Consider the following 13,181-nt stretch of genomic DNA (forward strand, 5'->3'; position numbering starts at 1 on the left):
TCAGCGTATTTTATTATGTCCTTAGCGAATGTTTTGGATTAATAAATCGGATTCAAAACGCAATTTATTCAGGATATTTATATGTTTCAAATGATTTACACTTTACAGTGTATTGTATACGAAACTGAGGTACGTAACTAGGTGTAATGAATAATTAAGTATATAAATATTTTTAAACTTTTATTTCATTTTTAAGCATAACACATTTATGCTGGCCTTTCGCCCATTATTTTGCCAGGTCACTATTACTATAACATTTTTCACAGTTAGGGGTATAAAAATTAAAAATAATCATCAAATTTCTGACCTACACAATATAGACATAAAAATTCTAAATCTAACCGTTTCCGATGCGCTTCGATACAACACTATGATATGGACATTTTATGCATTTATGTGGCATTTAGATATTATTTAAGTAATGCATTAATAAAAGTACGTCTAATTAGGGAAAATTATCGGGGATTAGCTGGAACGAACAGAAAAAATTATAATGAATGTTGTTTTATTCTTGGTTTAACAATAAATAAATAACCAATAATGTGCTGATATCCGATTATCGATTATAAAATTATTTTAATAAATTGATATCATATGAAAAAAGGGCACAAAAAATTAACACACTGTGTCTGAAATAGCTTTTGCAGTGAATAATTTTTTGTCAGCATTGTGCCTTTTTTCATAGTTACATCGATATTTTTGTGATAATATTCATGTAAATATTTATTCGCACATTTAAATCGAATATTACAACACCTTTCAATCAAAAATACCAATAGCATAACAAGCATCATTTTTTCTTTAACACTTTGAAAACAAGTTTCTATCATTATACAGTATTCATTAAGTAATTAATTACTTGGTAATTACAGCGTTAATTATCTTCTAACGTTATAAATACATTAGCTAGGTACATAGTCTTCTGCTATGAGTTATGACAATGAAACGGTGCTATGTTAGGGAACTATTCAGCAAATATTTTTCCTGGATGTTGTTGTTGTTATTGTCTCAGCCTGTGGTCTCAGTCAAAGATGTCCAGTACAGTCGGCCACCGAGCGCTCTCTACCACTTTCCTACGTAAAAGGAATTCATAAATAAAACCATTATTCCATTAGATACTTTAGAAATTTTATTCAACTATACGAAGTATAGATACAAAAAAATAAACATTGATAATAATTGTACGCCAACACCAATAGGTCCAATACGTTATCAGGAAAAAGTCGATAAAACACTTCAAATAAATCAATAGGTACACATTAGTGCCAGCTGCCCAGTTAGTTGTAACAAAAGATAATATCTAAACGATAATTTTTTATCGTAATACAATACATATAATACAAGATAGAGAATAATCTACTTACTTTCCTACTTTCTATACTATTTTAATCATTGAATTATGTGTTTAAAGGGTAAAAATCAATCTTACGCCTTCGCATGGAATGAAGTGAATGAATGATTACCAATATCGATAATTCTATACTTGGGACAACTCTAAAGTCTAAACGGATTTCACTACATATTATAATTTTTATTCAAGAGTATCGCCCCAAAATGTCTATTTCTATAACCGAGTAATGAGTATTGTAAAAGAGTTGTTGATATAATATTTTTATTTTATATTATAAAATGAAAAAAATTAACGTTTATTTACCATTGCTTGGACTTTCACCTTAGAGTATTCATACAATAATTGCACATATTTAAAATCAGTTAAAGCAGTGCTATCTTATTGCTATTGATTTGTTGTTTTGAAAGCAAAAGCCGACCTAAAATTTTCAATTTGATATTTATATATTGTATACTGGCAATACTGAATTAAATATCACATGAATATCACGGTCTTGGTTAGAAAAAAAAGAGACCTGTCATTTTCAATTTGTCAAATGTCAAAATCATGATTGATTACTCATTTTTGTTTGTATTTTGAATACCTATGTTATGCTATATCAGAATAAAATATAATCTTACAAATTTTATTGATCTTATAGACTTGGAAAGATAAAGACATGATTCAAGAAGACTTAATTAATACTCATAGTTATTTTTAAGCTGTAAGAATTGTGTACAATTTTAAAATTATAGATATAAGAATAATAAAAATGAGTCGGTGTGATTTTAAAATAGTTTTATTAGGCAGCGAACATGTAGGGAAGACAAGTTTGGTATTAAGATTCGTTAGTTGTAGATTTAATGCTACAACGCCTTACCAAAACGTAAGTAAATTAAAATAATTATTTTGTTTTGTAAACAAATGCTATGTCATGGTATTTAAAAAACATGTTTTCAATTAAGTACCTATCTTGATGTTTATTTGCGATAAATTTATTTCGTCAGCTTGACGAATTATTACATCAATTGCATTTTAATTATTTAACTACTATTCAATGTGAATTCACCAAAGTTAAGTTTGAAAATCAAATTTAAAGTGACTTGGATATGATGTGAATTTATCTGAAAAATAATTAGAAAATAGTTGTGTAGTTTTTAAGTTATTGTCAAGTGAAACTTTTTTGGCAAGATTCAAAGATAACAAAATCGTCGCCTAACTCCATGACGTGACAGTTGCGCCATGACGCGACCTTGAAAATTTACTCTCAACGCGCCTTGAACTTCAAAAATTTACACACGGCTTGCGAAATAATGAGCATGTTTTAATAATTAATTTTTATTTTAAATTTCATGATATGGTGTAATATTTTATTTTGATATTTTAATCATTAACCTAATTAAATGTTTAGTCACACATTTAATTGTTTTATCTAAAAATAATATTATTAAAAAAAAGATGGGTTGCACTGGGGGAGTGCCGGCAGAAGTGAAAACTTGATTATTAACGTTGAGCATGTTTGATATTTTGGAATGGTATCCGTCTTACGCTTTTTCGATCAGGTCACGTGTCCTGACGCGAGTCTAAGATTTTATACCCATTACAGAAAAAGTGCTCAACGCCGCTAAAGAAGTTTTCACTTCAAAAAAAATTTTTTTTTAATTATATATCACTTATACTTTCAGACAATAGGAGCAGCATTCTGTGCAAAAACTATGTATGTGAATGGAAAACCATTTAATGTAGGAATATGGGATACTGCAGGCAGTGAAAGGTATGTTTTTTTTATCTATACTAATATTATAAAGCTGAAGAGTTTGTTTGTTTGAAAGCACTAATCTCGGAAACTACTGGCCCAATATCATCACACTAAGACCAACAGGAGTGGAACACTGTATATAATATAATGTATTATGTGACTAAGGGCCGATTATTCAATGCTTGGATAAAACTTATTCATTGAATAATGTATAAAACTACCATTTTAAAAACGTGTTCTAATTTCCCGTATTGACAGTTTACGTGACATTTTAAGGACGCATATACAAATTGACGCGCATCAATTTTACGTTTTGAGTCTTACTACTACACGTGCACGGCTCACACACACAGCGAAATGCGAGAAACGACGAAATTATGACTAAACTGACACGACTTGATAATTGAACTTATTTTTATTGCCATGTTTTTTTTTTTAATTTACTTTGATTTGTTTGTAACGTTGAATGGTCACAAAAGTAGATACCATTTACCTAATTTCATTGGACAGTGATTGATTGGTAAACAAGTACTTGCCAAAGTGTACTTCGAAGACGGCTACTGGAACTAATAGATGATTAGAGCTACGTGTACCAAGTTTGGGCTCATTTTGTTAGTTATGTTGAGACCTTACCTCCGGACTTGATGGAGTGACCTGAAGGTGTACTTCGAAGACGGCTACTGGAACTAATAGACGAGTAGAGCTAGGTATGCCGAGTTTGGGCTCGTTTTGTTAGTTACGTTGAGACCTTACCTCCGGACTTGATGGAGTGACCTGAAGGTGTACTTCGAAGACGGCTACTGGAACTAATAGACGAGTAGAGCTAGGTATGCCGAGTTTGGGCTCGTTTTGTTAGTTATGTTGAGACCTTACCTCCGGACTTGATGGAGTGACCTGAAGGTGTACTTCGAAGACGGCTACTGGAACTAATAGACGAGTAGAGCTAGGTATGCCGAGTTTGGGCTCGTTTTGTTAGTTACGTTGAGACCTTACCTCCGGACTTGATGGAGTGACCTGAAGGTGTACTTCGAAGACGGCTACTGGAACTAATAGACGAGTAGAGCTAGGTATGCCGAGTTTGGGCTCGTTTTGTTAGTTACGTTGAGACCTTACCTCCGGACTTGATGGAGTGACCTGAAGGTGTACTTCGAAGACTGCTACTGGAACTAATAGACGAGTAGAGCTAGGTATGCCGAGTTTGGGCTCGTTTTGTTAGTTACGTTGAGACCTTACCTCCGGACTTGATGGAGTGACCTGAAGGTGTACTTCGAAGACGGCTACTGGAACTAATAGACGAGTAGAGCTAGGTATGCCGAGTTTGGGCTCGTTTTGTTAGTTATGTTGAGACCTTACCTCCGGACTTGATGGAGTAACCTGAAGGTGTACTTCGAAGACGGCTACTGGAACTAATAGACGAGTAGAGCTAGGTATGCCGAGTTTGGGCTCGTTTTGTTAGTTATGTTGAGACCTTACCTCCGGACTTGATGGAGTGACCTGAAGGTGTACTTCGAAGACGGCTACTGGAACTAATAGACGAGTAGAGCTAGGTATGCCGAGTTTGGGCTCGTTTTGTTAGTTACGTTGAGACCTTACCTCCGGACTTGATGGAGTGACCTGAAAGTGTACTTCGAAGACGGCTACTGGGACTAATAGACGATTAGAGCTACGTGAAGGTAGTCGTGATGATACACCCGAAGGGCAACTGGAAAGATATGACGATCAATTTTTGAAGGAGAACATGAAGACACATTTAATTCCATTTTATAAGAACAGCCTCCTTCCAGAATTGACCGATCCAAGATTCAAAAGAAATATGGAACTACAGGAACATTCATCAAATTGCCATAGTAATATAATGAAAACTAAGAATTAATTAAAAAGAATTGTTTTTCGTGAGTTTTATCCATTTTTTTATCTTTTACCCTACATAACCCTACCCTATCTATCCTACCCTACACTACTCTACTCTACACATTGATTATAAATAGATAGATACATTATATTACCACTATCATCGTATCGTATATTAGTCCCAGTAGCCGTCTTCGAAGTACACTTTCAGGTCACTCCATCAAGTCCGGAGGTAAGGTCTCAACGTAACTAACAAAACGAGCCCAAACTCGGCATACCTAGCTCTACTCGTCTATTAGTTCCAGTAGCCGTCTTCGAAGTACACCTTCAGGTCACTCCATCAATTCCGGAGGTAAGGTCTCAACATAACTAACAAAACGAGCCCAAACTCGGCATACCTAGCTCTACTCGTCTATTAGTTCCAGTAGCCGTCTTCGAAGTACACCTTCAGGTTACTCCATCAAGTCCGGAGGTAAGGTCTCAACATAACTAACAAAACGAGCCCAAACTCGGCATACCTAGCTCTACTCGTCTATTAGTTCCAGTAGCCGTCTTCGAAGTACACCTTCAGGTCACTCCATCAAGTCCGGAGGTAAGGTCTCAACGTAACTAACAAAACGAGCCCAAACTCGGCATACCTAGCTCTACTCGTCTATTAGTTCCAGTAGCAGTCTTCGAAGTACACCTTCAGGTCACTCCATCAAGTCCGGAGGTAAGGTCTCAACGTAACTAACAAAACGAGCCCAAACTCGGCATACCTAGCTCTACTCGTCTATTAGTTCCAGTAGCCGTCTTCGAAGTACACCTTCAGGTCACTCCATCAAGACCGGAGGTAAGGTCTCAACGTAACTAACAAAACGAGCCCAAACTCGGCATACCTAGCTCTACTCGTCTATTAGTTCCAGTAGCCGTCTTCGAAGTACACCTTCAGGTCACTCCATCAAGTCCGGAGGTAAGGTCTCAACATAACTAACAAAACGAGCCCAAACTCGGCATACCTAGCTCTACTCGTCTATTAGTTCCAGTAGCCGTCTTCGAAGTACACCTTCAGGTCACTCCATCAAGTCCGGAGGTAAGGTCTCAACGTAACTAACAAAACGAGCCCAAACTCGGCATACCTAGCTCTACTCGTCTATTAGTTCCAGTAGCAGTCTTCGAAGTACACCTTCAGGTCACTCCATCAAGTCCGGAGGTAAGGTCTCAACGTAACTAACAAAACGAGCCCAAACTCGGCATACCTAGCTCTACTCGTCTATTAGTTCCAGTAGCCGTCTTCGAAGTACACCTTCAGGTCACTCCATCAAGTCCGGAGGTAAGGTCTCAACGTAACTAACAAAACGAGCCCAAACTCGGCATACCTAGCTCTACTCGTCTATTAGTTCCAGTAGCCGTCTTCGAAGTACACCTTCAGGTCACTCCATCAAGTCCGGAGGTAAGGTCTCAACATAACTAACAAAACGTACCCAAACTCGGCATACCTAGCTCTACTCGTCTATAAGTTCCAGTAGCCGTCTTCGAAGTACACCTTCAGGTCACTCCATCAAGTCCGGAGGTAAGGTCTCAACATAACTAACAAAACGAGCCCAAACTCGGCATACCTAGCTCTACTCGTCTATTAGTTCCAGTAGCCGTCTTCGAAGTACACCTTCAGGTCACTCCATCAAGTCCGGAGGTAAGGTCTCAACATAACTAACAAAACGAGCCCAAACTCGGCATACCTAGCTCTACTCGTCTATTAGTTCCAGTAGCCGTCTTCGAAGTACACCTTCAGGTCACTCCATCAAGTCCGGAGGTAAGGTCTCAACATAACTAACAAAACGAGCCCAAACTCGGCATACCTAGCTCTACTCGTCTATTAGTTCCAGTAGCCGTCTTCGAAGTACACCTTCAGGTCACTCCATCAAGTCCGGAGGTAAGGTCTCAACATAACTAACAAAACGAGCCCAAACTCGGCATACCTAGCTCTACTCGTCTATTAGTTCCAGTAGCAGTCTTCGAAGTATACGTTCAGGTCACTCCATCAAGTCAGAAACTAAATATGAAATTTATAATCCCATAAGTATAAAATCTATAAATAAAATAAATGCGTGAAGGATCAAGTTTATTAGGTGAAATATTTTGTATTCGTACAGTGATCTTTTCGTAAACGAGGAGCTGCTTACAAGCGTCACAGTGTCCACTCACAACGGCGGCCGAGCGCAGACTAAAATATTTCATTACAAATTTTTGTGCAATAAATCAAGATGCGCCGGTAAAATAACCCTTATTTCAATCCAATAAGTATCACGCGTTACAACTAAATATGTGAAAAAATAAGGTTTCATTTTCATTTTTTTCTCAGCCTATTTGTAACATTCTGATAGTTTTATCTAGTACCTTTTTGAGTTAGACATGTCTACTTACTTAAAATATTTTTAAATAAATCAATTTGTTTTATTAAATACAAGAAAAATGTTCGTTTATTCAGCACGATATTGTCAATTTTGGGTGAAGAGGCAACGGAAATTATTTTTTTCAATATTAAAAACCAAAATTTTCGACTTAAAATATAGTACCATTTAAAGATTAAGGAGTAATCTATTTATGGTAATTATTAGTTATATTTGGTTTTGTACTATTTCGCCGCAAAATGCACTGAAAAACTGCGTATTTTTGTCAGATTCGTAAACGCGTCCTTAATATTATTGTGTAATACTTTATTAGACGGATAAGTTTTATCCAAGCATTGAAAAATCGGCCTTAAGAGCGTATACGCACTATGCGGGTAGCCGCATTGCGGGTAGCCGTCCGGCTGACCGCAAGCACAATTATGTACGTAATATTCATTTCTATGCGCACTGCGATGCGGCTACCGCAGACCGCACAGTGCGCATAGAAATGAATATTACGTACATAATTGTGCTTGCGGTCAGCCGGACGGCTACCCGCATTGCGGCTACCCGCATAGTGCGTATACGCTCTAAGGGAGTAAGGATGCGGTGTAAACTAAGAGAATAGATTCGATTGCTCTGGCGGGATAACGAGTGGCCGAATTGGTCAGGCATCCGCCCCGGATTGGCGTGAAAGGATGCGGGTTCGAATCCCGCCTCGTGATCGAATTTTTTCTACTCTTTAAAAATGTATAATATTATATCCATGCATATAAAATAAATAAATATTTCAGGACAATTTTCACACACGACAATGATCTGATCCCATACTAAGCTTTCACTTGTGTTATGGAAACCAGATGGCCGATATACATACATATATAATTTTTAAATAAATACGAGCAAACATCTATGTTCATCACACAAATATTTGCCCTGGGTGGGACTCGAACCCACAACCACTAGCTTGGAAGGCAGGGTCACTTTCAATCACTTCTTTAAAATAGTATTTATATACTGTATTATTATCAATTTTTTTTAATTATAAAATGTTATAATATTGTATATATTTTCAGATACGAAGCAATGACGCGCATGTACTACAGGGGAGCGCACGCAGCGATCGTTTGTTACGAGCCGAGTTGTATACAATCATGGGCTCGGTTGCGACATTGGTTGCAAGAGTTGAGGACTGTTGAAGAGGTATAGAATAAAATAAATAATAGATATAATATGATTGATATGACATTTATTTATTATTATAAAATAACTAGCTTCCGCCAGCGGCTTCGTCCGCGTGGTGTTTTGATAAAAGGTAGCCTATGTTCTTTCTAAGGGTCTAAAGATTGTCTGTGCCAAATTTCATCAAAATCGGTTGAGAGGTTTAAGTGGGAAAGCGTATCAGACAGACAGACAGACAGAGTTTCTTTCGCATTTATAATATTAAGTAGGGATAAATAATAATACTCAAACTCAAACATTTATTTATTCAATTAGTCTTCTAGAAGCACTTTTGAATCGTCGTAACTTATTTTTAACATTTACCACCAATATTTTATACTAGCTGTGCCCCGCGGTTTCACCTGCATTGCTCCGCTCATATTGGTCTTAGCACGATGATGTATAGTCTATAGCCTTCCTCGATAAATGGGCTATCTAACACCGAAAGAATTTTTCAAATCGGACCAATAGTTCCTGAGATCAACGCGTTCAAACAAACAAACTCTTAAGTTATAATATTATACGTAATAATATTTTATATAATTTCCCAGGACTGCAAAGTATACCTCTGCGGTACTAAAAAAGATTTACTCGACTCGGCCATAAACAAACGGGAAGTGCCAGAAGACATCATTGAAACATATTCACAAGGTCTTCATGGACACTTTTTAACAAGTAGTAAAACTGGTGAAAATGTTGGTAAGTATTAATAATTTTTAGTTTTGTAGCACTGAAATGATTAATAAATGAGAATTTTTTAAGAATATAAATAAGTCGATCGCGCCTCGACGTGAAAAAAATCAAATCATTTATTATTTAGAAAGAAAAAAAATCCGCTTAAATCCAATTTAAATGGAACTTTGTACTAAAAGTGAAGTCCCATGTCCTTTAGCGGGGTAAGGGGCAGATGCATTATTTATACATCTGTTTCACTGATCGATTTTCTTTAGGGACAAGTAGGTGATCAGCCTTCTGTGTCCTGCCAGACCGAGACATTTCGTTTTTCGTCTCCAGCGGGAATCGAACCCAAAACTTTGTACACTTATCAACAATCGGTTCAATAAAATAATTACTTCTTATAAAAGTAAGTTTTTACTATAATATTTATTCATATAAATAATTAAACATTTTCAGAGGAACTCTTCCAAAAGATAGTCGAAGATTGTGCGGCGGATATTCGAGTAATGAAAGACGTAGAAGAGACAAGAGTACAGTTGCAAAGAGAAGACAAAAAGAGAGATTATTGCTTCTGTTAAAATATTGAGCAACATGTTGAGCAACATGTTGTTGGATACTGTGTTGTATTTACAACACATTTGCATGTTGAAAAGTTGAGTTTCGGATTTGAGCTTAATTTGAGTGCGATTCAAATGTGATTTATAAAATATTGAATATTTATTTAGCAACAAAGTTGACTTAATATGATGCACAGATGTTGGATTTAAGCGGCATTTGAGCGTGATTAAGCGTCATTTTGCGTGAGCTATACAAAATTTTGAACGTTTATTTAGCAAGAAAGTTGAGTTTAAGCGCAATTTAAGTTTGAGTTCAGCTTTATTTATTTTTTATTTATTTATTTTATTTATTTATTTATAATACTTCATTGTACAAACATGAATGGACAAAGCAGAAAAAAAAAGAACAAAATTATAAAGGCATCATTTGTACAAAAGGCGGCCTTATTGCTGAACAGCAATCTCTACCAGGCAACCTGGTAGGAAAGGAAATGTAAGAAGGTCGTGGGATAGCGCAAAATAAATGACTATAATTACAATTACATATAACAATACATTGCAAATAATGTAAAATAGACACATATACACACATATTTATATAAACTAAATATTACATATTATATACTTCAAAAATATGTAGGTACATACTAAAATACATACATAAAATATTACTAAAATACATATTGTACATACACATACATAATATTAAATACATACTAAACATACACATACATATTACAAAATACATACTATACACAAGCCATAGAGCACAGATGATAATACATTCAAAAACAATGGTTACAGTTACAGATGTCAGCAAGCAGAAACAGAAAGGTAGGGAAAAAGCTACAGTAAGGAAAGGTAGTGATCTTTTAACAGTGATTTAAAAGAGGAGAGCGTTTTAGCGCGTCTAACACTCTCAGGTAAAGCGTTCCAAAGTTGGATAGCACGAACAGTAAAAGAGTTGTTGAAAATATTTATTTATTTATATAAAATTAAATACACATTAAGCGTGGTTTAAGCGAAAATTGAGCGTGATTTAAGTTTCGTTTTACAAGATTTATGAAATATTAAACATTTATTTAACAACAACGCTGACTTAATATGTTGCAAAGTTATTGGGAATATGTAGCAAAGTTGAGTTTAAGCGAGATTTGAGCGCGAGTAAGCACGATTTGAGCAAAATTTGAGCGTGGTCTGAGCTCGATTTGATCGTGATTTCAGTGATATTTAAACGCAATATAAGCTCTCCAGCCTAAACGGCTTTATGTATTTTAGTTTGGGTAGTGTCGTCCGATTCGTGAAAATGTATGAAAAAATTGGCGCCAAGTTCTATTTAAGTTGTTATTTCTTCGATATATCGATTGTATTAAAATAAAGTGTTTTCCAAATGTGATCACTACATAGTATAAAACAAAGCTTACCCTATGTCCCTTTGTGATCTTTAAAACTACGCAACCGATTTTGATGCGTTTTTTATTGATAGAGTGATTCAAGAGTTTTTGTATATAATATACAAGATTTCCGCCCGCGGCTTCGCCCGCGTTTTCAAAGGATTTCCGGGATAAAACCTATCCTATGTGTTAAATTAACATTATATAAATAAATTAACAATAATTAACACTATATAGGGTAACTTGGATTACACTGTTAATCCAAGTTACCCTATATATGTGTGCTAAATTTCATTGTAATCGGTTCAGTAGTATTTGCGTGAAAGAGTAACAAGCATCCACACACATCCTCACAAACTTTCGCATTTATAATATTAGCAGGTTTTGACAAAGCGGGCGAAGCTGCGGGTGAAAAGCTAGTTGTAATATAAATTTGAACAATGGTTTGGTTATTAAATACCTACAAACGAACAAATAAAATGTCCTCAATATTTCTGTAAATGAACTAATTGTAAATAATCAGATCAAAACCAAAGATACAATTAATGAAAAATGTGATAATATAAATAACTTTTCTAATTTATCCGTTATGCCTAAATGGTTGTACGGATTTTGATAAAATTTTGCTAAATGATAGACTATACCTTTGTATAACGGCAACTAGTGTAAGATTTAATTTAATTGTTTAGTATGTTTGGCTGCATGGTGTTTAAATAACTGTATCGATCTCAGTTAAATTTTTGGAAAAGGTAGCTCCCTGTTCCAAATGATTTGATTTTGAAATATATGATAAATTTTATGCTTTATTTACCATATTCCATATTACCATTATACAGGGTGTCCCACTATTGGTATACTAAGCGCGAAGGGACTTGTAGTTTTGCATACACTGATCACGTAAAAAATACTTAAACAACAAATTACGCCAAAAATTTTACTTAAAATCCATGTTTTCTTCTCTAGCTTCGCGCAGCCGACATACGCTTCGCTAATGTGAGCATTTTGTCTATGAAAACATAATCTTAAACGATAGGTCGTTATCGGTGTACACATAGAGTTTTAAGAATTCATCTATTTGAAAAAAAAATGCGTCTGGAATTTTATAAGTATTTTTTACGTACTCAGCGTATGCAAAACTATAACCTCCTTTGAGCTTAGTATACCAACGGTGGGACACCCTGTATATCTTACGTATATAATTTATTATATCATCTAGACATAGATTTAAAATATTTGTGTAAGGTTTTTTTTATTAATTTAATATAAGTATTTTTTTATTTAATGAAACTGCAGGCAATATACAATAAGAACTTCTAATGTTTTAATACTTATTCTGTTATCATCAGGCTATTTAATAAGAGAGAATAGTCAAATAAAAATGTTAAATTGTAAAATTTTACTTAAATCGGTCCAGCATTTCTTAAGTTATAAAAAGTGTAACTCGACTTAGTTTTTTGTAAACATTAATATATAAATAAAATGGCTGCGTTACATGTGATTTTAATAAATTGATATATATTTTTAAATGGTTTTTTATTTAATAATCTTGTTAGTAGTTTTTTAACCGACTTCAAAAAAAAGGAGGAGGTTATCAATTCGGCCGGTATGTTTTTTTTTTTTTTTTTTTTATGTATGTACACCGATTACTCCGTGGTTTCTGGACCGATTTACGTGATTCTTTTTTTGTTCGATGCGGGATGGTGTCGAATTGGTCCCATAAAAATTTTATTCGGATAGGCCCAGTAGTTTTTATTTTATGAGCATTTTTGTCTGTATTTGTAAATGTTGCAAGTGAAAGTTTGAAGTCGGTTGTTTTTAACGCAGTTATTGACTTGTTTGTATCTGTAATAGTTACCGAATAATCGCCTGTGCACACTTAACGATTACACCCTGTATATCATTTCTGTTTCCCCCCAATATTTCTACCTAGTTTTAAAAACTCATTCAATATTTTCAACAACAGACAAAAGACAGATGAAAGTATTATGACAAACGCACGGATCGATTTGAATAATATATTTA

General features: G+C 35.0%; 1 protein-coding gene across 2 annotated transcripts; it reads left to right on the forward strand.

Annotated features, from left to right (window-relative positions):
- Positions 1 to 1,909: 1,909 nt before the first annotated feature.
- LOC149475003 (ras-related protein Rab-24-like) lies at positions 1,910 to 12,671 on the forward strand. 2 transcript variants are annotated; one of them, XR_016318121.1, is made up of 6 exons: positions 1,910 to 2,216; positions 3,016 to 3,104; positions 8,386 to 8,512; positions 9,082 to 9,229; positions 9,665 to 10,070; positions 10,946 to 12,671. XR_016318121.1 is itself a non-coding variant. In XM_089713793.1 (5 exons), the coding sequence occupies exons 1-5, from the start codon at positions 2,103 to 2,105 to the stop codon at positions 9,784 to 9,786; spliced, it is 600 nt and encodes a 199-aa protein (XP_089569919.1). In that variant the 5' UTR covers positions 1,910 to 2,102; the 3' UTR covers positions 9,787 to 10,103. The 2 variants fall into 2 exon arrangements, 1 of the variants encoding a protein (XP_089569919.1); XM_089713793.1 differs by lacking the exon at positions 10,946 to 12,671 and having other exon boundaries at positions 9,665 to 10,103.
- The last annotated feature ends 510 nt before the right edge of the window (positions 12,672 to 13,181 follow it).

Source organism: Colias philodice, chromosome 31 (genome assembly GCF_061535455.1).
Source record: "Colias philodice isolate Cphi_HAF_F1 chromosome 31, ilColPhil1 Martin Lab GWU primary, whole genome shotgun sequence".
Lineage (NCBI taxonomy): Eukaryota > Metazoa > Arthropoda > Insecta > Lepidoptera > Pieridae > Colias > Colias philodice.